Below are 25,192 nucleotides of genomic sequence, written 5' to 3'. Positions count from 1 at the left end.
TTTCCTGTATATGTGAGTGGTTGTATAAGACGTAGGTTACTCGTAGGACCCTGTTCCCTTGCAGCCGCCCCTCCCCTTTCACACCCTTGCTTCTGATCCCTCAAAAGCTCCCTTACTCCTCTTTGTTCTGTGATACCACCACATGTGCAGGTTTTCCGAGATGACACGTTATCTGAGGATTTACTTTTAAATACAGGTGTTTCCTATAGGAAGCAGGTTATCTCGGGTGAGGGCTATGTGGGTTAAAAATGTGGAGTTTTTAATCTGTGTGGGATTTTTTAACCTATTGCAAAGTGTATTGGTAAACAAGAGGCATTTGGTAGAGCAGAGTGAATTTATCAACTATTGTGACATGAGATTAAAAAATATTATTGTATAGTGTCCAAAATAATCTGATATATTTTGTCATGAAGCAAGTGCTTATTAGTGTTTGAGAGGCCCTGTAGGACAGACGAAAGAAGCCTTATTTTCTGCCCTGAGGAACTCTTTGATAGGGAATATTCTTACTCCAGTATGTTGCTCCAGCATGTCACTTCTTGTAAGTAGCTCTTTTCATATACCTCCTTTCCTGCCTTTTTTAGGTTATGAATGAAAGAAAACATTTTGAGAATTTAACTTGCAGTCCATGTTTGGCTTCTATTGAGAAGATGTTTTTCTCCCAGTTGCTGACTGAAAAATATTAAGTAATTTAACCTCGAGGTGGAAAGAGGGACTAGATTTGGTGAGTGCAGAGAATCCAGAACCCCTCTGGCCTTCTGGAATCCCTTCTTTTAGGTACTAGAAGATGTATCCACATTCTGGTAGTAGAAGTGGCCAAGCCGTGGTGAATTCCATCTCCAGCATCACTCCCATCTCACAGGGTTCTGCTCAGCAAGCAGGGACTCAGCAGAGACGAGATGCCTGAGTTGCATGCTGGGTACCACACAGGTGAAAAACATCCTGTATGGGAAAGGTGTGGCTTGGGAGATCATAATTACAGTGCCTTAATTATTCACAGGGTGTTGTAAATGTTTAGCATATAGCTATAACCTTATTTCATCCGTATTTCATGATCTGTAGTCCCATTAAAATTGGACCTGAAGTAAGAAACGTAGATGTCCTAAAAGAAGACAAATAGATTGATGAACAACATGTGTTTACACACTGGTATTTATTTAAAAAGAAGACCAAATGTTTATCATTAATGTTAAACCACCTCTTTTTTTCACATAAAGTATTCATTGCCTACTCTGCGTATGATTTCCTTCACACAGAGTGAAGAAGAGTGGGTAGAAGGTGTTGATTTGAACTGCAGTATAGGTGTATCTGTATTATTTCACCTTTTAATATCCAAAGCTCCATATTCTTTCTTAGATGTTACATTCCTCTGGTAATTTTATATTGATGATAATTAACTTGCAGTTTCACAACTGTGTATCGGGAAGAAAATATACTGATGTTGTTAAAGGAGAAAAACCAGGCTATTTTCTTTAGAATATCTGAATTATTGACATTTATGGTTTTAAAAGAAACTTTAGCTCTTCTGAGAGCCTTAGGCTGGGTGTGCCATCAGGAAAATGAGTATATAAGGTGAGCTTTGTGGGTTCATCTTCTCTTTTAGCTTCATCATTGTGCACAGTGCTCCGTGATGCATCCCAAAAGCTCCAAGAAAGATGATGGGGAGGTTGACTTAAAAAGTGCTGGTCTGATCTGTTAACATAGAAATTGATGTGAGTTGCCCAAAGAAGAAAGTGGTTGGTCAAAACTCTGTTTTAGTAAGGTGAACAAAAGCCCATTTTACTTGAAAACTGAAGTACCAAAGCACACTTTAGTGACTGTGGGTGCTTCATTCTCAGCTTAGCAACCCACTCTAAGTCTGAAACATCATTCTACTTTGTACCACATTCATCATGGGATGAGTAATGAATGCAGAAACAGGACTGTGAATGTATTTCATACATGTTTATAATTCGTAAGCAGTTACTTCTTAATTAGTGAGTTACAGAAGAAAGTGCTTGTTTATGGGTCCAGTGTTTCTTTAAAGCTGTAGCCCAAAAATGTGACTGAACAGGAGGTGTAAATGTGGGCCCTCAGTAATGAATACTGCAAAATTGGTAAATGTTCAGAGTAGACCTGGTAGGTCTCATAGTCATCTCAAGCTTCTTCTCCTAGGTTTAATGACTACTGTTCCTTGGGAAACAGTGACAAGTGAGCTGTTAAGAACAGCTAAATGTTAGCATTCGACCAGAGTTTTTTATGCTTTGGAAAAGAACAAAATACTCTAACAGAGATTTAACTGGATGTTTCATAGTAAGATGAGGTATGTCTGGAGGAAGCAGCTGTAAATCAGCCCAGAAAAAATTAGCTGTAGTCGAACAGTCAGAGAGATCTGGGCAAAGATCACATATACTGTAAGAATATGAAGTCTTGCCTTCAGTTAAAAATTTCTCAGGAATTGTTGCAGTCTGTCTCTGTGGTGGCCGCTGGCCATCCTGCCCAACATTTCATATTTCATGGTGTGTTCCCATATGAGCAGCAAGTACTGAAGCATCTGCTCACTGGAAGAAGTTTCTCCCCGAGGCCGTGCTTTCTAATGAGCAGGAATCCACAGTTCCAGGTGTGCCTTCTGCATAAAGAAAAAAAAATGCTCTTGAATTTATTTTCTACAAGTTTCTAGGTCAGACACTTATGTAGTGCCACTGGTTTGTCAAGTCATGGAATAAATGTTTTAGCTGGGAGGTGTGTTTAAAATTATTATTAACATCGTTCATTCCCCCAGTTTTACCATCTAAAAATAGAGGGCTTTCTGGGACAGAGAAAAGCTTGGTATCTTCTGGTAGAATACTTTTTATTAGCTTAATTAGATGAGGGCAATGAGCAGAGAGGGTTGTTGTGTTTCCAGTCTGCTTGTTCCTTTGCACCTGGGCTTTGTTTGAATGTCATGTATGACTCTGTAAAAACACCTTGAAGTGTAGTGGGAAAATCCCTAGAAATTTGATTTTAGGGGTTTTTATTTAATTTCGTTTAAAAAAAAAAATCTAAAAGAAAACATTGTATTTGGAGTATTTGGCTCCACTATGAAATTGCTTTAATGTCATTAGATTTCTTTTACTAATAATTGTTAATTTAAAGTAATATTATTATTCCAGTATTTTTTATTTTATTGTGTCTTGCTTTTGGTTGACTTGATTAATCTTTATGTAATAATTTTAAAATAAAGAAAACCTTTTTAAAAAATCTTAAATATACAAAGAAAAACCTTCTAACATTTCCTCCTCCCAGCTCTAACTGTCATAGTATTTGGTAAAAAGCAATGTTCATAGGTAAAACTGGAGATCAGGGAAGTCAGTGTATTGAAAAAACACAGCAAAATTGTCAGAGAAAGGATTATGTTTACACCAAGCATTTGATCTAAAAACATTAAATGGTTATGGCAAAACTCATACTGTCACTCTTTTTTTAAGGCTAATTTTAGCTCTTCCAGTTAAAACAGTCATTTCTTTTATCTGTAAGTATAGCTTTGGGGTTTCTGCAGTGCTAATGCTTCCTTTTGGCCTGAAGCCAAAGCTGATGTATGGGAGCATGGAATGTGTATGCACATGCGTAGAGACTGCATATGGTAGCATAGAGAACTGGGGGTAGGGGTTGTTGGGGATTTCTTTTGTCTTTTTATTTTCCCTTCTCTCTTTTTATTTTCCCTTCTCTCTTTTTATTTTCCCTTCTCTCTTTTTATTTTCCCTTCTCTCTTTTTATTTTCCCTTCCCTTCCCTTCCCTTCCCTTCCCTTCCCTTCCCTTCCCTTCCCTTCCCTTCCCTTCCCTTCCCTTCCCTTCCCTTCCCTTCCCTTCCCTTCCCTTCCCTTCCCTTCCCTTCCCTTCCCTTCCCTTCCCTTCCCTTCCCTTCCCTTCCCTTCCCTTCCCTTCCCTTCCCTTCCCTTCCCTTCCCTTCCCTTCCCCCCTCTCTGCCCCCCTCCTCCTTACCATGACTTTTTTCATTAAAGTCAGCGTTGGGATCCGGCAGACCCCATTGCAACACACCGCTATTATGGTAGCAAAGAGCAGGTGGAGAGGTGAGGATGACACCCACCCACCCCCCCCCGCTCTAGCAAGTACTAGTTATTCCTTAAAACCCGTGTTCTCCGAAATGGTGGTGTTGCAGTTTGTCCAACACTCACTCCTGCTCCCAACCCTTACAAAAAGCTCCCCTCCTTCGTGAGGTTTCACCTGCCCATGAGCTGACATTTACATGCTGCTGCCTGTTTTGTAGTTTACATGAGAATATGCAGTTTAATGAAGCACAGGGTGACTGGACAAAGGAGAAATATAAGCCTTACAAAAGGGTTAACGAGAAGAAAATAAAAACAAATTCTGCCATCATGCTGAGCTCCTGAATTCACAGACATAAGTTGTTCACTGGCATTTGAAGTACTGCATGTTTGATTCCCTGGAGATAGTTGAGTAGATGTTCTTTCAAACTGATTTGATTGAAGACCTTTAACTCCTTCAAGAGTATTGATGACTGTGCTCATTTAGTTAAAGAAATCTAGGCTTATGTTTGTAATACAATGATAATTTTATTTTATTTTTACATTTCTTAAAGTTTTGGGGGGCTACAAGATAAAAGAACGAGAAAAAATATTCTCTGATGGAATCTCATGGTTGTCTCTGCGATTTAAGGAGGTTACTTTTGAGGAACTTGTTTCTTGGCTAGGCAGGAATGGTCTTGCTATTCCAAAGCTACCATTCCTATGGAAGTCCAGCAGAATTTAGTGTTCCTTCTGTAATGGAACTTCTGACTGTTACATTGCTACCTTTTAAAAAAAATAGAAATTCCTTCCAGGAAAATGATTTCACTTGTTAGAGAACTGTCTGAAGAAACAACCTTCTTTTCATTTTGCTTGGTCTAGAAATTGCCAGGTTGTTTCTTTTTGAGCTATAATATGAACTGTCATGCTGTGCGTGTTACAAAGGTATTCCCAAAAGGGTCTCTGGATACGATCGAGTTTGTAAAAAATGTTAAAATCTTAAAGGATATTACAAATCCCTAATTATTTTTAATTAATTTCAGGATCAACATTTAAATCCACAGTGTCAAAAATCATGAAAACTTTGCCATTTTTCCTGTTTCTTAAAGTTCAAGACATTAATTTTCTAAAGTGCAGGCTGGTAGGTATAATTATGTTGGTATAACAAGACAAAGGGATGATGCTGTCAGGATTTATTTCCTGTGAAGTTTAGAACAATCTGATAGTCTAATTTTAGTAGCTGTTTTCTCTGGCTACCTGTGCTGTTATACTTACATTTAAATAAATCACTTGTACGTCTTGCTTTATATTCTCAAAGAAAAGCAGATTCGTGTGTTGCATTGCACCCAGCTGATAAGCCTAACCATTAGCCTCAGGCATGGACTTTTCTTCGTTTTTCCTTCCCCTGGTTTATAGGAAACAAAAGTCACAGGGAAAAGTGGATGATTAGAGGCACTTCCAGCTGGGTTTTAAGCCTCTGTGTGTGACATGCAGAAATATCATTTAAACTTGCACAGCACTTCTCATCCAAAGCTTTGAAAATGGGTCAATATCCTCATAGAACAGGAAGCAAAACTGTTACAGGAGACGGGAAGTGACAAGTGTGAGATCTCACCAGAAATGAGCAATTAGGAAAACCCAACAGGACCTTCAGCCCCATATGCTTCCTAGATTTGAAACTGGCTCAAGTGCTGCATGGAATTTGTAATGCCCATGTTTTACAGTGTGCTCAGGGACGGCAGTTGAGTTCATTTTGCTGGGGAGTTTGAGGGCATAAAGATGAAGCTAAATTTAGGACTGGAATTCTTTGGTTATTTTGTGTTATGGAAATTGTGGAGGCGACTGCATTCTGACCTAGGGGTGCTGGGACATCACTTACCTGGAAATTCTAAACTCTGAGTTGTAATTGATATTTTACAAAAAAAAAAAAAGTGTGATGTTTTCAAAATCAGGAAACTTGCCATAGTGTGAATGTAACACCTTGATTTTTTTTTTTCCAGGCAGGGATCCCATTCTGTCATTTAAAGGTTGACTATCTGGCTAGAAAGACAGGGTAATAGTGGAGCATCATATTAATTTCCGAAGTATGACAAGTCCAAAGGAATTTATACTCCCTGTACACCTGAGCTTGGCCTTGTTCTTTGCAAGCCAGCAAGGCAGCTGTGAGGAGCTCGGAGTGAATCCTTGATCTGGGGATGAACAGTGTAGAACCATGTTAGAGCGCTCCTATAGTGGTCCTATGGATATGACAGGTCACTCTGCCCTGGTGTTGCCCCTTTCCCCTTGCTACCATGTTACTTCCGATGTGCATCTTTACACGTCTTGTTTCTCCTTGGGCTGAGGACAGGAGAGTGGCTTGTACACTAAATAACTTCGGCACATCCATTTAACAGGGTCTCAGCACAGAAGAAACTTAGAATCTGCTCTTTTAGGTATAAGTTTATGTGACTTGCAAGTTTTCCAAGCAGCGCAAAATGCAGTGAATAGGACAGAGAATTTCACTATATATTTTGAGGCAGCAATCCAGTTAATTGGTATGCATATACCTTTTATTATTATTATTATTATTATCATTATCATTATTTTTATTTTAGCCTTTTTTTTGTTCCCAAGTACCTGTGCAGCTTACATAGATGTAAGTGTTGGAATTAATCCCTCTTCCACAATGGCTGGATATTTAGTAACTTGGCTGCTAACTAAACAGCTAAATAAATTGTCTGGCTAACATCCTTACTTTATTAGAAGGCCAAGTTCTGACCATTGTAGAAAATCCGGCTGTGTGATACAGCTTTTTGCAGCCAGCCAGTTGGGAATTGCTTTGGTTACATTTTTCAGGTTTTTTTGATCCATGCAAAAAATGCATATGCATTTTATTTGAAATAGCATAACACCTCTAAACTGTGAGTGTAAGCAAATCTTTTTCATCACTGTACTGGAATACATGAATATTATCATTATTGGCAGAGAGCAATAAAACAATGCTCAGCAGTTTGTAATCCAGGAATAAACTGTCACAGTTGAGTGCTTTGATGACTGGGAGATGGCAGGTGCTGGAATATCTTGTGCTATGGTACTTCATGCCTGAGGTTATAAACCGTATGTTTTCTATATCAATAACCTTTCACTGGGATAGAGGTGTATTTTAACGTGTATTTCTTCTGGGAGGATTTCACTGTTCAGGAGGAACAGTGAAGGAAACAGAAAACTGGGAGTGTCATTTCATAAATGGGTTCTCTGGGGCCCGAAGAGCTGGTAGCAGCTTTCTGCTGAGGCTTGGCCACGTGTTCTGTTTCTCTTTGGTGTAGGGTAAGTCAGTCTTCCATGCTGTGATTGTATCTGAATTTCAGACCTAAAAAATAATGTCAAGCCTATAACTTGTTGTGAGTAGATAACTTGTCGACAGTACCTACTGGTGCTTTCTTGAATTACTCTAGCAACTGCCGGTTTCTCCAACAAGGCCATTGTGAGGGCTCAAAGGTAATTGTGCAGTATCTCCCTTTTCTCATCACTAAAATATTTCATGTTCACTTAGGCATTCACTCTTGGAGGAGTATTTGTTTGAATGCCACTGATCCAAATGCCGGTACCCAATGTTGTTGCTTATGGCAAAGAGGATGTGGAAGAATATTCATAAAATCAGGAGCTTTGCAGAGGTTTTGTCAGCCTGCTGTGTTATGTTAGTGTGACATAGCTAGGCATCATACGTGACCTAAATGCATAGCTGTCTGGTACTTCAGTAACTCCTTGGACTATCATAATAGTCCATGTGAAAATTCACGTATTTAATGTTCACATCATGTCCTTAATGTCAACCTCCTATTTCCTTGCAAAGCTGATTAGCAAAAAACCTCTTCGTAAGAGTCTCTGGTTTTTAGCTTTTTGTTTACAGGCCGTGTCTGTGAATTCCCATTAGTTTCTTTAGGAAAGAAGTAATTTATAAATGTCTACCTAGGTCTGGCAGAGTGCTCTTCCACAGGATAATGGAGGTAGCTCTGCATGGTTCGGCTTGAGGGGCTGTGTAATAAATGCCAGCATCCCATAGACATCTCAGAAGTTCCTTCTTCGGTAGGGATGAAAATCACAACCTTATCAGTGGTTGTTTGACTTTCCATCAATATTCAGTACCTTTAAGGCAAACAGTATTAAATTTGTGTTGCTTTTCGTGTAGTTAATGAATACTCCAGCCATTAGAAAACAGCAGCATATGTCAGCCTTCTTTTGTGGCACATGGCTTTAAAAAGGACCTGTGGCGTGGTTGCATTTGAGCTTGTTTCTTGACATTATTGAGTTTAGGAATGAAATCCTGGAATTACAACAATTTGGCTGACAGGAGGAGTTGGTCAGGATGACATATTTTTTTAGGAATGGAAGAAGATGGATTTTAGGAAAGCTGCAGTGAAACCAGAAGAGGTGCCATGTTCCCAACTGGGTGAACTTGTTCAGGTGCTTCATCTCTTTCTGTGAAGTTGATCATCTCTGAAAGGCTTGAAATGCAGACATACCTCTGACAAATTTGGTAAAACCAGCCTAATTTTTCTAAAGTCTGTTGAGAGTTGCTGCTGTAAAGTTTATAAGACATACATGCAGATGTTAAATGTTAACTAATCAAAAATCTGTATTTAAAAGAATAGCTTTCATTGTACAGGTATTTTGTTTACTTGTCTTTTGCAGTAGTTAATTTTGGGGAAAATAGGTGTGAGAAAGTTCTTGACTCATAGGAGGAGATGGTTTACATTGCAGTGGGTGTTTAGTCACTTTAGTTTCTGGATTTATTAAATGGGGGCCAAGCCTGTAGCAGACAGCTGTAATGGTTTAAAGGAAACCTGTGAGAAGGCTGAGAAGTTAATGCAAACTTGACTTTTTGAGTAGATTAGTTGAACTGTGTAGGTATTTTGAATAAAAGTGGCATTGATTTTGCATTGCTTCATGACTACTGAAACTGAACTGAATCGAAGCTACTGTAAGCATTTTATTTTCTTTAATCTATAACTTGTTTTGCAGACTGTAACCATGTATGCAGTATCAGCCGAATTTAAACCAGTCACACACAAATTCTCAGAATCAGAGATACTGAACTAGTTTCACTCTTCTTTATACCAGTTTTCCTTGTGCTGGTCACTTCTCTCTCTCACATCTTTTGCTGTAGTTAATGTGGTACTCTCGGGTAGTTTAGATAAAGCTTTATTCAAAAGGGTCATAGGATAAACGGCAATTTCTACCTCTTACACAATTCCACCCCATTGGAGTTTCTGTGGCCTGGTTGTGTTTGCACCTGTTGATTTACTTGAGGAGTTCACCTGATTGCTTTCTATTTCTGTATAAAACTAGATATATATGTTGAACTATGTTTCATCATTAAAAACAAGCAAGCGAACAAACCAAAAAACCCAACCCAAACAAAACCAACAACAAAAACTTTGGACTTGACTTTCTTTAGTAAGGTCAGGAATACTGAAGGGTTATGTGTGTTGAAAAGAATAATAATTTATTTGGTTGGGTAGTGTAGTATTATGATGTAGCAATACTACCTGTTGTTTTATCAGATTAATTCGGGATTGAATTTTTTTTTTATTACCTCTTTTATTACCTCTTCAGTGCAAGAAGCATTACACTGAAGAGTAATAGCAGATTTTATGGCTTTGATGTATATGAGAAGGGAACTAGAGCAGAAGTTTGTGACACGGTCTGATTTTGCGTCTTTGACTTTAGATACAAAGCGTATATTCTCTTGATATTTCCAAATAACATTTCCATAGACCTTGGCGTTTGTGTGTAATTTTGATGTAATTAATTCTGAAGCCAGTAAGATTTGGAAAGAAGTTTTTGAGCAAATTGTATTTATAGATTGTGATAATAAAATGTTCTAAAAATATCGGCACGAGATACTGTGCCTAAAATTCAACAGTATACCTGTTCTGCCTATTTGTTTCAGCAAATATATTCCAGGCTTAGAATTCTTAAGGTCCTCGCCATCTCTGCCATTTACTTAAATGGGGTAGGGATAACATGGCCTGTATTTAAAACCGTTATATGAGTAGAGGTATATTTAAGAACTTTCAACTGACTTGTATCATCTGCGTTACTTAATTATTGCACCTAATTCTTGTACTGGAGTTTTAGCTATTATTGGAGTCTCCGGAGTTAAATCAGGGAATTAAATTTTGTTTTTCTCTGGGGATGAACTGTCACTTTGGTGAAATTCCTTCAGGCTGGATAAATTCCTTAATAACGGAGTAACAATTTGTCTTAATCTTGAGGATTATGATGTATGAACAAAAACTGGAAGTAAAACAAGGTTTTTGTTTCGGTGTTTTAATGCAGCAGATAAAATGTAAGTTGAGACTGATACAATGGCATGAATTTTGCTTTCATTTATGCTAAGAAATGATAGTTCTCCTTAGATAATATCTATAGTGAAACCTGAACAACCGAAAACGTGCTTATAATTATCTGAGCCGTTGGATGAGTTGGAAGGATATATTGCACTTGAGCCAAAATAAGCTTAAATTACTGCTATTTTATTAGAGGCAGCTGAGTCCAACAACATTTAACTGCTAAAATTTTTACATTTTCTCTTTGAGGAGAAAAAAACAAAACAAAGCCCCCAAAAGCTAGCATCTCCTTTGTATATTTTAGGCTCCTTCTGGGTCTTTGATCAGGAGTTCTTCCTGAATAGTAAAAAGAATTCAGTAAGTAGGTCTCTCTACCCGCTTAGTGCATTCAAAGACTCAGATACAAAATCACTTTGAAAAAGATCTCCCCTGAATATGGTGGAGAAATTTTCCTGACTCTGAATGTATCTATAACAGACTGAATTTTGTTAAAAGGATGTATTTAATATCCTTTGCTATTTATTTTCTACTAGACTCTACATACTTAGATTTTTTTCTTTTGCTTTCATTACTACTTTGTCTTAAAAAGCAAGGCTCATTATTTTGCAGAAAGCAGTATCTTATTATTTCAGTAGGAAACCAACATCACCCAGAAGTTAAATGATTCTGTGTCTTACGTCTGTGTTCTCTGGAAATGAGTGTTTATTCTGATTTTGGAAATATTCTGAATTTTGCTGCTTACCTGGAAGCGCTTGGAAGTTTTATTCACTGTTCTCATTTGATAGTCAGTTGCAAGTTGCTCTAATTTAGCGAAGGTCATATTTAAATTTAGCAATGTCCCCAGCTATAATATTAAAACCTGAGTAATGCCAGCCTGTTTCCACCAGGGAATGTTGTGGTAAAAACTACCTTAGTATAGCTGAGGTACGCAGTGACAGCAATGCATCTCTTGTAGCAACCTATTTCAACATGCTCTTCCATGACATACTCTTAAGAGTTATGTAGGTCATCTAAGGATGAGGTAAATAGCCAAAAAGTGTACTTTGGTTTATCATAACCCCATTATTAGTTCAGCCTTCCTAAAAGCATGTTTTTTTCAGTTCCGGAATTAGATACTGAAGAAACAGGAAAATTGTTTTGTTATAGATGGAGACAGTAACAGGGTGATAGCTTACTCATCTAGCTGGAGAGAAACAGTTGGGTTTACATAAAATTTTGACACACCTGTCTTTTGGACTGTATTACAGAGTTCTAGCATAAAAATTTTTGCATGCTCAAGTGTCTTCTAATTGTGCCACCAAAGATTTAAGGTACATAACTCTTGGCTTCAGGGGTGTCTACGGGTATGTTTGCATATGTCTTACGATTCCAGGCTGGCTGAAAGTTGGCAGCAGGACGGGTTTGTCTTTGCAGGTTGACTAAGCGCTACCTAACTCCAGGGGTGGTGGCGGAGGTGCTGTGTCCCAAGGAGTGCCGTGGCTAACACCAGCCCGGCACTGTCACGGCGCTTCCCGCAAGGCAGGGTGATTCTCCTTCGTAAATTGTGTTGAAGGTCTGCTGGTAAGAAATAGGAGCACTTAAAAATAATAATTGCAGTGTACATTTTCAATTAAAAGAAATATGCAAATGCTTGAAAGACAGTGCAGTAGCAATGCAAATATTGTTGTGGCTGGCTGCCGTATCTGAGGTCCCTGTGGGAAAGTTCAAAGCTAGTTGACTCACCTTGGGAGCTGGAACTTTTACAGGGTCTTTAATCCCAATTTAAGGATGCAAAACCTGAGTGGCTTTTGGAGGAAGGGAGAACTTTAGGGAGGCACAGGCATTTGAGCTCAAAAAAAAATGCAAAACCTTCGCTGCTCTAAGTACAAGCCTGTCCTTAGGCTTTGTTGCTGTGTTTAAAAACTAAGGCAAAGCTGAGGAAGGGGATGAAAACTGAGAGAGTGCCCTGTTGTGTGGGGGGGGGAATGACCTGGGGGTTCTGCCTGGTCTCATCTATGCTTCATTCAGCAAGTCAGAGATGTACGTGTTGAGGGGAAGAGTTTTTGAGAATTTTCAATTTGCGGTGTTCATTGGAAGAACATAATTTGTGTCATATACAAGGTTTAAAACCCTAATGAACCCCCTTCTGAGAGGCATGTCTTAATGTCTTGGAGGAAGGTATATGGAATGGAAAGTTCCATGCGGTGTTGGTGTATGAAAATAATCTGAATTGTCTGGGTTTTCCTGCATGTATAAAAGGAGCGTGAGGATATTGTTTTTACATCATGTTTGAAGTCTAAGAGCTCCAGCAACTTTATCACAACTTGCTATAAAAGAACAGTATAATACTAGGCCATACTGGTGTGGAAACTGAAAGAATGCTCACATATGGTGAGACAAAATTCCCCTTTCTCTAATGATTTAAGCACAACAGAGTACAAGTTCAGTCTGTGGGAAATGTTGATGTGTTGTTTAGTTGGGGTTATTTTTTTTTTGGTCTGAAGCCATGACTTTCAAAAGAACTTGGTGAGAAGGTGTAAAGCATAATAATACAGACTTCCTTGTTTATCTTTTAAAGTTATTTAGCCACTGACTGATTTGCAAAGGTCAGGTCCTTCACTAAAATTTTAAACTATCAGGAACAAATGAGTTCTAAATTTCAAGATACAGATTATTTTTTTTTTTCCATCTGAATTGAGCAACATTATTTTTCATCAGTGCTGGCACTTACTTCAGTGCCATGCGGTTGTTTTGGTGTGTTCATGTACAACTCCGTAGTTTGAAAGAGCCTGGCTAGGTCCATTTTTACCCCCTTTTATTTTTTTTGACATATATTGAAAACTATGCCAGTGCTTGTCACTTGTTAGGTGCCAGAAGTATTTATTTTGTGTGAAATTAGCAAATACTGCAGTTTAGAACTGCTTAAAAAAAAAAAAAAGTGATAGTCCCTGATTATGCAACTCAAAAACCTGTGTACTTATCAGTTCATCCATTCAGCTGTGAAAAGCTTTTCCTTTTTTGTTTGTATTTGATTTGTATTAGAGGCAAAGTGACAGCACTCATGCATTTAAGCACCAATGAGCTGACTGTCTAACCTTGTATATTGTTTCCAGTTATACAGGCATAGGAGTTTTATGTGTGTGAAACTGCGTTGGTAGTTTTGTCCACGTGAAGAAGTGTTGAGGATTCTGTGACTTTTGTTTGGGATTCGTATGCCACTTGTGTGGTTTTACAAGATCCTGGGTAAACCAGTGTTACTGAAACAACTGAATGTTTTCAGTTTTAATGCAAAGCAAAGTTTCTCAGTTCAGGTGTTTGCTGCTTTGTCTTTCGGCAAGAAGAATCTGTGATGCTGACAGACGCTGAATAAATACGGTTTTGATCACGACTCCTAAATAAGGAGCTGAGAGACTGAAATATAGGTCTGAGTTGGTGCCGTTGCTGGTTTTTGTGTTGTGTCAGCTTTGCATGTATTATGAAATCTGTTCATGGTACATAAAAATGCACAAACCTTATTACTGAACTGCAAAACTCCACTGCTGATACATCAAAGCAAGCAGCAGCTGTCATCCAGCTTTAGCCACGGTGCTTTTGAATGCCTTAATCCTCTTCCCAAACCAGAGGAGGCAGAGCATGCACACTTTCTTTGTATGTCCCCCACTTTATATTTTTTTGAAGTGTTGGTGCAGCAAAATCCAGAAGCGTCTTCAGCAGCTGTCACTGCATGGCACAAGATGTTATTTTTTTGCATCTAATTTGAACATCGCAGTCCTCCTCATGTATGCAAAGCTCTTTCGAATGTAGATTGTATTAGAGATTACTCACATTGTATTTACTCCCAAGTGTTTAAAATATCAAAGCAATTATTCAATTCTGCTTCATTTTCATTTAGGTCTACTTCAAACTGGAATTAACTTGTTATTCTTCGTTCCCTTTCAGTTACTGAAGAGGTGTATGTTAAGGTTGTACTCAGAACCTGAGTTACAGGAAACATACGTATCTACCAGTAGAATATATTATATTTTGTGAAATTTTCACATTTTCAGGTTATTTTTTAGAACAGTGCAAGGTTGACAAGACAGCTGTGGGAAAATAGCTTCTCTGAGAGGCAAACCAGATATGCTGCAAAACACAAGTTTGATCTGTTATAGCTATTTGTAAGGTCTACATGGTGCAGTGTCCTGCCTCCAAAGGGGGTCATGGCAGAAGTCCGGGGAATGGTATGAGAGCTGAGCAGTGATGCTTCCTTAGGATACTTTGCTGTCCCACCAGTGTTTCCCAAGTCAGAAGCTGTTCTTTGAACTGAATTAACCAAGACAAATTTTTCTCCATTAATTTGCCTGATCACTTAACTACATTTTAAGAATTTTTTCCAAATATGTATATAGCATAGAAAAATTACTTCTATTGAATTATCAAAATTATTGGAAATAAATTATAGAAGGGTGAGATTTGTTAATTGTTTTTTATGTTTGTTTATTTATTAGCCGCTGTCTTGCAATGTAAAGTTCCACTGCAAAGTAATCTCAACAGAGGAATGAGGCTTGCAAGTGTAAAGCTGTCAGACTATAGCTAGTTCATTAAATTGTCTGTCTTGATAAATTAATAGGACATCATTTTAAGTCTTTGCTAACCTCCAGCCTCTCAGACCCAAAATACTTTGCTGTGTAAACCGCTAGAGTCAATTTAACATTTGGGGATGTTCATGACCATTTTTCACTAGCTTATACTGAGTAAGAGGTTGTCTGTTTGCTTTACCCTTGACAGAGCAAAAAAGAGAAGCCTTAAGTTCAATTAAAAATCAAGGTCCTGCTTCATTAGTATGACATCCAGTTGTTGGTAGTTTCGGTGGAATACGTGTGCCCTCACCAACTGTGCAACAGGCAAAGGAATTCTTGTGGGCTGATCTCCCAGTGCTCAGCAAGTCAATATTGGGATGTCCACAGCTGTGTCCAGACACCTGTCAGGTCAATGAAGAGATGCAGAAACTGAAGGGCAGTTCCCAAGTGTCATTAATCTGTGGGAGGAGAGAGGCATCTCACATTAGTTTATTCTTTATTTTAATTTCTTCCCCGCTGTCGCATCCTAAAAGGTCTTGTGCATGTAATATAGTCTTAAAAAAAGGTTGAGTAAATTATTTTGAGGTTTTTCATATTAGAAGGAAAAAGAAAATAATCTAAAAAGGTCCTGCTTTGTTTTTAAATTATGAATTTTTATTTCAAACTTTGAAATAAGAACGCAGTAGGTATGTGGTATGACTTGCTCTTGCATGTTCTGTGCTGCATTACTGAAATACTGCTGTAGGTATTAGAGGATCATGTTTCTCTTTAAGTTTGATGTTTTATTGCCCTCTCAGTTGCTAAGTTTGTTATAAAGACACCATAAAAGGGTGTTCCTAGAATGACCTATTCATTCATGTAAGTGGCATTAATAAACATTTCTTTTCCACTTTTACAGGTTATTGAATCACTAGGGATTATTATATATAAAGCCCTGGACTATGGTTTGAAGGATAATGAAGAGCGGGAATTAAGTCCTCCACTGGAGCAGCTTATTGACCACATGACTAACACCACAGAAACAGATGGGAGTAGGGATGAAGGATATGATGCTCTGGATGAAGGAGTGGAAGATGATGATGATGATGATGATGACAAAGAGGAAGTTGAGGCCATTCATTCCTATAAAGATGTCATGAAGGTACAGTAATGGGCAATTACATGATATTTCATTGGTTTTATCTATGAGAAAATCAACCCTGTTTTCCATGTTATTGCCTAGTGTGATACTGGCTTTATAATATTTTTATTTTCCTGGTCATTCTGTAAGGGTTGCTTTCAAAAATGACATGAAGCAGTATTTAATCAACTTCATCGTTGTATGTGCCATTAATATCACGTTCTGTTTTCATCCCTGCACTGCATACTTAGCCTTCCAGTGTAATGTCTGTTGAATTACTTTGTGTATACTTGGATACTTCATGGTGTATTTTAATTAATTCACCTTTTCATTAGTGCAGTATTAGTTTAATTATTCCTTATCAGTTTCTTCCTTTGCCACCCTCCTCTACTGAAGCAGAGAAGTGAAGGGCTTTTATAAGAGTAGCTTATTTGTATAGAGTGAGTCAGGACACAGGATTTCTTTGACAATTGCTATGGTTGCAATTCTTGACCTGAGTTGTGAGATTTGGAAATATAGGTTATGACTTTTAATTGCAACAGGCCATTTAATGTTATCTGGGCTACTGTGAACAATCATTTAGAAGTATTAACCCTCTGTTTTCTTTAGAGTAGTCTTCAGTACAGATTTTAGAGCCCAGCGAGCTCTTAGTACAGACAAAAGTATTAATAAACACGTATTTTGACAAAACCTGTATAATTGGTTTACCTCATAAATAATCTGAGGGATTAATGCAGTTTGGAAAATTGTATGTTAACTTGTGCCAGGGGATTGAACCCTGTATATTGCTTCTTTATAAATGCAAGTTACATCTAAGGACCAGGAGCTTGCAGTGTCACAGAAGTTAAGAGTGTAGTGGTGGAAGCTGAGGCTAGAAGAGTGTCCTGGATACCACACCAGGACACATTTGCATGCAGAAACAAAACCCCACTAAAACCTGCCACTTCTGATGGGTTGACAGTAATGACAGAAGTTCTTAGGAGACCAGGATGGGAGTAACTTTTGCTTGAGATGCTTTTGTATCCTCCTTGCATCAGAAATAATGCTAAGTGCTCAATGCCTTCGTTTTTTCTCCCTCCTTCAGAGGAGCAAGGGTCACGTGGAGAAATGAATGAAACGACATTTTGCTCCCCTGTAATCATAGAATGGTTTGGGTTGGAAGGGACCTTCCAAGGTCATCTAGTCCAACCCCCAGGCAATGAGCAGGGACATCTTCAACTGGATCAGGTTGCTCAGAGCCCCGTCCAGCCTGGCCTGGAATGTCTCCAGGGATGGGGCATCTACCACCTCTCTGGGCAACCTGGGCCACTGTTTCACCACCTCATTGTAAAAAATCTCTTCCTCATGTCTGTAGCCCGAATCTCCACTCCTTTTGTTTAAAACCATTACCCCTTGTCCTATCACAAGAGGCCCTGCTAAAAAGTCTGTCCCCATTCTTCTTATAGGCCACTTGAAAGTACTGAAAGGCCACAATAAGGTCTCGCCGGAGCCTTCTCCAGGCCGAACAGCCCCAACTCTGTCAGCCTGTCCTCACAGCAGAGCTGTTCCAGCCCTCTGATCATTTTTGTGGCCTCCTCTGTCCCCTTTCCAACAGGTCCATGTCTTCCCTGTGCTGAGGGCTCCAGAGCTGGACACAGGACTCCAGATGGGGTCTCAGCAGAGCAGAGTAGAGAGGCAGAATCACCTCCCTTGACCTGCTGGTCACACTGCTTTTAATGCAGCCCAAGGTATGATTTGCCTTCTGGGCTGCAAGTGCACATTGCTGGCTCATATTTAATCTTCCATCCACCAGTACCCTAAGTCCTTCTCCACTGGGCTACTCTCAATCCCTTCCTCCCCCAGCCTGTATTGATACCAGGGCTGCCCCAATGCAGGTGTAGCACCTTGCACTTGGCCTTGCTGAACCTCAAGAGGTTTGCATGGGCCCACTTCTTGAGCTTGTTCAGGTTCCTCTGGATGGCATGCCATCCCTCAGGTGTGTCAACCGCACCACTCAGCTTGGTGTCGCCCTCAAACTTGCTGAAGGTGCACTTGATTCCACTGTCTCTGTCACTGATGATGGGACAGCCTGGCTGGATGAAGCGCTCCCCACTTCAATCCCTTGCCACTCCCAGCCGTGCTGAGTCGGTGCCCTGGCTGCGGGCAGGTGCTTTGCTCATTCCTCCCCCTGCTGCTCCCTGTCACCCAGTCACCTTCTTTAGATGTGACCAGCAGCACCTGGCTGAGCCCTCCTGGGAGCTGCTCCAAACAGCATGCTGTTACATAGAAGATAGATGTAATACATCCTCTTTGCCGCCGGTTTGGCAAAAATGCCACGAATTGGTGGCACAGTCAAAGTTGAATTGTTAAGGAAAGTTTTGCTTAGTGCAGGGGCAGATGAGACCTTTGTATACACAGAACAGAGGGCAGTGGCTTGTAGAAGTTATTCTGCAAGTTCTTTACTTGATTTCTGCAAATAAGATAAATTCGCAAAACTTTGCTCAGCTAACTCCTTCAGTTACACTGGTACGCATCCCTGGAATACAAAAAGGATAGGAAAATCTTTAGTCAGGTTTCAACTGTTAAAGCTACCGAATGGCATCTTTCTGGTTTTGCTTTGTTAATGCGTATCTCTGCTAGTCTGAGGTACCTGCTTTTTAAAATGTTTTTAAGATCAGTGTCTTGCATTTTAACTTTTATCACTGCTAATTTTTTATCATTCTGGAAATGTACTGCTTTTGTCACTTCACCTTAGTGAAGTTCAGCTGTCATTTCTACATCATCCTAACTTTTACTGCTCCATCCCTTGGAATTCTCTTTTCTTGCTGTTCTTGCTTTTGCCTAAATTATTTGCTGCAGGCTTAACTCTGTGACTTGCCTTTATTCTCTACTCTGTGTCATTACTGCATTAACAGTACTAGAATGGCAGCATCATTCTGCCATGTTTTTGACACGAGTGCAGATTTGTAAGGTACTTTTTTTCTTGGTACCTTTTCAGGGGTAAGACCAGTTTTTTTGTGTGGACTTTTTTTTGTTGTTTTCCAGCAGTGGTAATAAACTGCATTGCAGGCTACACCCTTATTTACCCAGTGACTGTTTCACAACAGTAGTGTGTGGTCTTGTGACCATAAGGCTCAATTATTCTAATTCCCTTTTGGCCAGTCTCACTGTGAAGCTTCCTCTTCTGCAGTTTGTAGTGAATGCTGAATCTGATTTGCTCATTGAATTAGGCAAGTGACGTTCGTGCCTACCCTGCATTCTCTAAATTGCAAGCTTGGAAAATGGTAGAGATGGGCTGTGAGCTACTTATATTGATTTTTAAAGTTTTCAACTATTTAGTCTCCAGTATGGACATTATTTTGTCCTTGAAATGTGATTATATGTTTTGTCTTTCTCCAGAAAGTGTCATTGTCAGGTTCAAAGCCTGTCTGCCGGTAGTGCTGAATGTTTCACCATTAATCACTAATGTGTGTGAGCCCATTTTTGTGATTAAAACGCAGAGCTAGATAAGATATGTATTGGCTTTTTCTGTAATGTGAAGTAGGCAAGGTCAATCCTGAACCCTCCCCTAGCACGGAAAATGCTGAGTAATGTGGTGGACACCTATTTGCAAGAACTGGGAAAAGGCTAAATGCCAAATAGTACTGCCAAGATAAATAATTGGCAAAGCTTCTCCTTGGAGAAGACACAGACAAGCTTTTGTGCTGCTTCTTGGTATATTGGGCTGATTTGGTTTTTAATTTCCTTGGCAGGACAAACCTGTTGCACAGACTTGATCCACTGTTTTTAAAAATGCATCTATGAAAAGAGGAGATGACAGTTTCCAAACACATAACTTTTTTAGTCTTTGATGTATTTTGGATATGGCAACCCTAGCGGAAATGAAAGGACAAACAGAGACAGTAAGGACTTGATGTTTTCAGACAGATGCTTTCCTTGTTTGAGGCCCTCTTCCCTGCCCTCATCCACAGTACATACACACTGTGCACATACGGTATAGGAAATCTATACATCTCGGGAGTGCCAGGTTCACTGTGCAGATACAGAAGGACAGAAGTTTACATATACAGTCATCCAAGGGGTCAAGAACCCATCAGGTTGACCTCCTGAAAGGGGGTTGTAGCAACAAGGACATCAGTCTCTTTTCCCAAGCAGCAAGCAATAGGACCAGAGGAAATGGCCTCAAGTTGTTCCAGGAAAGGTTCACATTGGATATTAGAAAAAAATTATTCACAGAAGGGCTTGTAAAGGACTGGAACAGGGTGCCCAGGGAAGTGGTTGAGTCACCATCCCTGAAGGTGTTTTTAAGACATGTAGATGAGGTTCTTAGGGACATGGTTTAGTGGTGAACATGGCAATGCTAGGTTAACAGTTGGACTCAATGATCTTAAAGGTCTTTTCCAACCAAATGATTCTGTGAGTCTGTGACAGGACATGTACAGCCTGGGGAGCCTTGGGTCAACAGAGGTTATAGACAGGGTAGGCCCAGCATGCTGGGCAGTGTTGGGCTTGCCAAAGTTGTGTCAAGTCCTGTCATGTGGCACCTTTATCACAGTGTGTGGCCATCCGTGATACTGAAATGAGATGATGCAGTTTTTCAACCTCTTCCAAAGTATGCTCAAACCCTAATTCCACTCCTAATCTTAATGTTTTCTCACTCCTTGTCGCACAGATCTCTGCAGTCAGATGATTTAAGCCAGCACCACTTTTCATGTTAACCCGGAGGTGCTTTCTAAGCTGTAGTTTATCAATATCTGCTGGCCTGAGCCCCAACCTTAAACCCATTTCAAGTATTATTCTTTATTCTAGGCCAGCAGTCTCTTCAATTACAGATGTATGTAAAGCCACATTACCCTTTGATAGCAGGTTTTATTCTGTGCTGGTATTTGCTGGGCTATACCGCCATCCCAGCCCTAGCCCTGCCATTTCTTCCATGTTGAATGTCATCATAGCCAAATCATTACTGCCAGTACTAGACGTTAGCTTAGCTCTGCTTCAGAGCAGAGGTGTTGTCAGCAGTATCTGCAAGTTATGACACTAACCTTTGCCACTGTCTCTGCTACCTTTTTCTGCAGGTCTGCTAGAAGATACATTAGGAGGCAGCATTTTTCCTGAACCAATATCTTGTTCTTACTTACGTTCACCTTTCATCCCAAAAGTTAACTCTGCTATAACAGGAACCTTATCTGAAGCCCAGCCACACCTTCTTGTCTCAGAGGCAAATACAGGTGGATGGTTCTTGGTGCACAGTGGCTTCTGCTCCCAGACCTTACCTGAGTAGTTGGTTTTAGGTAGTGCAGCAATACTGTTTGTTCATTCATTCTGATGAAAAATTAACTCTTGTGCAACTGGTGCTGTGCAAAGTTGAATTAGTTACCCAGGTCCCACAGTGAACAAAACTTGTACTTAGGAAATCTTTATGCTGACCTTTTAATTTGTATGAAAATTATTTGCAGAGCAGCATGTGCAGTATTGTGTTATCTCGCTACAAATGTAAACAAGATTATGCCTTGCAATATTTTTATTGGTAGAAATTCGTGTTTGTGCTTTGCTTGTAAGCAAAGAGGAAGAGTAAGTTATGTTTCAGTCAACCCCATCCCCCCATGTTTCACATATTTTAATTGCCCTTTAAGTGTTGGCATGGTCTTTAAAATGAGAAACCTGATAGTGAAGCTGACTCATGTGTCTTGGTAGTTCAAGTATATGACTGACTTCTTTCACCTGGAAGGAACTGAAAATTACAGTGGTGATATTGATCTGCTTGTGTTTTGAGTACTCTGATGGTATTACAGATCAACTATCTGTGGCGTGTGTAGAGTTAGAGAGGAGAAGGAGAGTATGTTCTGTCTTCATGCAATTACAGGCGGGATAAGATCATCTACATTTAGGTCTATTTTGGAGGCTCCCTCTGAGTTTGAGGACATACATTATTATCATATATGTGGTATGACCCCATGTAAGTACAGTATGAGAACCTGTCAGGAACCAGAAAATGCAGTTAAAAACAAGTCTTGGAATTTGTTTATGACAGGCAGTTAAGGAGTTCATGTTACTGGAATTCAAAGGCCCATAATTTTGCCTAGTCCATGAGGTTAAAATTAGTAAGAAGCCACTTTGTGAGTGTAACTCTGTTTAAGGCTGGGTTGGTTTTAGCATTTTTATATGAGTCTACAGAACAGTATTTATGCTTCATTTCAAAACAAGCAACTTGCAGTGTATCCTGCAACTCTGCCTGAGTTAATGTTTGAGCAAATATTGTGGAACCTTACTGAGATGATGATCAATGCCCCAGATGCTGTAATTACATTTTATATTAAAAAGAAAGGCAACAACATTGAGCATTTGTAGAATCATGGCGCTCAATAAAGACAAGTGATCAACTCTGTTCTTGAGTCCTGTTCTTAGTGTACTTAAATGTCACACGTTAGTCTTTATCTTGATGCATCTTCTTTTAGAAAAAGGCGATCTGTGTCTCCATATGTTGATGGGGAGAAAGACTGAAATTGCAGTAGGTTGGAAGTCCTCATTTCCCCTCACTTTTATTGTCACAATCCTTGAGCTTGATTTGTTGTCTTAACCAAAAATTAATTACCTTCTACCCCTGGATCTTCAGTTGTCCACAGAGACCTGGTGCTGAGACCATTTTTGTAACATTGAGGAACCTCCTTTCCTAACTGTTTGTGTCCGTGAAAGTGGAATTACCTAATATTTGTACCTCTTAAGTTCTGTGGGGACAAGTTCTCCTTTAGCTATTCCATTTTGTAGTTTAAGTCTTTGGGGGACATAAGCTAGAAAGAAACCCAGACATCTCTCAGAATGGTCTTGTGAACACACCTCCATATCGTACTGCTGTGACAGGGCAGCCCCAGGTGGATGCCCCTGGGGAGTTTGGGTCTCTGAAGGGACCTTCATGGTGCTGGTCTGAGCAGGTAGAGGACATGTGTTGGCACATTCCCAGGACACCCTTTCTGTCTGTGCTGCATTGACAGAAGTGGGACCTCTGAGTTCAGCACCAAAATCCCAAGGACCAGTGTTCATGTCCTGTGCTCAGGGACTTAAAAACATTCCCTTTTGGGCTTTTACCCTCACAAAGGTGACTGAGTGTACACCTTTTTGTATCAACTGCCCAGTGTCTTCAGACAAGACACACAGATGTCACACAGTTCCCTGGAAAACAATTGCTGAGATTGGGTTGACAAAGGAATATATGCATCTTGACTGAATAGGACCCATCCACAGGCATTTTCTTATTCCTTCACCATTCTTTGGGCTGATTTAGAAATGCAATAAACCTGCTATTATATTTTTCTCTTGTCCTAGCAAGCCTTGTACATCATGGTTATTCATCCAAACCACAGAGTGTTTCTTCTGTCTGTCCTGTCACCTTGGCTGGGTTCCATGTCACCTATATTTAGTCAAAGCATCCTGAAAGATTTTTTTTTAAACTCCATCAGTTCCTTCATCTATTTTGTTGAAAGACCCCTCAAACGTTTGTGCAGGCACAACCGAAGGACTGGTGGAGCAAACTGTGCTGCTGGCTGAGCCATGAAAGTGTTTGAAGCTCCGGTACTGTATGGGCCTAGGGGGCCAAGCTGAGGACAGACTGTGCAAAATAAAGCAGAAATGTCTCTCTGCATGTTTGAGTCTTCAGAACGTATGAGCATTTTCTCCATGTTGTTGGCTTTAAAATAAAATTATTTAACAACCATAATAAGGTTTTGATGCGAAGGGCTTTATAAACAGCTGCAGAGCAAGTGGATTTATGACAACTGAGGAGTATGCAAATGAAAGGTAAACAGAAGTGGAAGTAATTTTGCACTATTCACAAAGCTTATTTTGAGAGGTTTTGCTTAGAACTGCATTGTACAAAATGTACTTGCAAGGAAGTTGTCCCTGATGATTTTGGTCTTCCTATTAAAAAAAGACGTGGGGTTTGTTTTGTTTTATTTTGTTTTTCTTTAATTATTCTCATACAGAACAGTGGAAACACCCTTTCTATCAGCATGGGGTTAGATAGATTGGAGTGTCTTATTCTGGGCTGGGAGACAAAACCGTATCGCCTTTTCTGCAGTGATTTTTACCTTGCCATTATGGCTCACAGTAACACATCTACACTTGTTAAAAACCCTTGTACCCATAATTCACATAATTATACTGGTATAACCTGTCTAAGGTCTAAAATAGTCTGAGGAATCCAAGGAGTTGTCCAGAAAAAACAGGAAACACAGATTGGGTGTTCAGATTATTTTTATGTATGGGGAGGTTAGAATACACCTGAAATTTGTGTGTGGCCTTTATGCATCTGAAAGAAGCAGAGTAGGGCATGGACTTTTTTCCCATCTGTTTTATGCGGCAAGTATTATAAATAATTTATACATGGGTAAAAATAAGGGTCTACTTTTTAGTGAAGGTGGAAGGATTCTTTGGTGGTAGTTGTGTCTCATAGTGCATAAAATACAGATTTTTGTCATGACAGAGCACTATTTTTCCCTTTAAAAATACATACATCGAAAACATCCAAAGCAATCTGTTAGAAATAACATGTCTGAATATGAGGTTTAATCTGAAGTATCAAAGAGCCTGTGTTAGCCTGTGCTGCCTAAAATAGATCCTGGAGACTAAAGTAGATCAATGAGTGTTTACTTTAACAAGGTACCATTTTGTTTGATCAGATTAATTTGAAATTCTAACTAATGACTGGAAATCAGGGTAATGGTCAATTAACACAGTGATGTTGTAGTGACCCATAACAAAGTAAAAAAAATAAAAAGAGCAGAGCCGCTGTTACAAAAGTGACCCATATCTTCTCTGTGCTGTGGATTAACTCCAGTGCTCAGCCAGGGTATGCAGACTGACCTGCCCAAAGCTGCAGGCATCTACCTGAGAGTCCCAGAATTCGCAACTCTCTTCCCTCTCCAGGTGTTGAAAATGGTAAGTGAGCGGAAGGCCATGATGGATTTTTCAGGTTCACTGTCAGCCTGGTAAAAGGCAGTAGATCTGCTCAGAAAAATTAGCCAGGACAGCAGCTTATTGTACATTAGCGTTTGGCAAAGGTTCATCTTGTCACAATCTGGTTTTCACTCATGCAGACTTTGCAGTTTTGGATATATGTGGTGTCACAGACAGCTTTTTACCTCGACTGGCTCCTTTCGCTCCTTTAAAAATACAGTCCGTTTTAATACCAATTCACGTGACATCTTCTACTGTGTCTGTAAGGCACA

General features: G+C 39.6%; 1 protein-coding gene across 2 annotated transcripts in view; it reads left to right on the top strand.

The window, feature by feature from the left end:
- The window catches only part of SPIRE1 (spire type actin nucleation factor 1), a 132,209-nt gene that overhangs the window by 41,223 nt on the left and 65,794 nt on the right, over positions 1 to 25,192 (top strand). For both annotated transcript variants that reach the window (XM_065831082.2, XM_071804269.1), the window contains exon 3: positions 15,771 to 16,013. In XM_065831082.2, the coding sequence (XP_065687154.1) occupies positions 15,771 to 16,013 (243 nt within the window). The remainder of the gene's footprint in view (positions 1 to 15,770; positions 16,014 to 25,192) is intronic.

This window comes from Patagioenas fasciata, chromosome 2 (assembly GCF_037038585.1).
Source record: "Patagioenas fasciata isolate bPatFas1 chromosome 2, bPatFas1.hap1, whole genome shotgun sequence".
NCBI classification, from domain to species: Eukaryota; Metazoa; Chordata; class Aves; order Columbiformes; family Columbidae; genus Patagioenas; species Patagioenas fasciata.
This window is presented reverse-complemented; position numbering and strand designations above follow the sequence as displayed.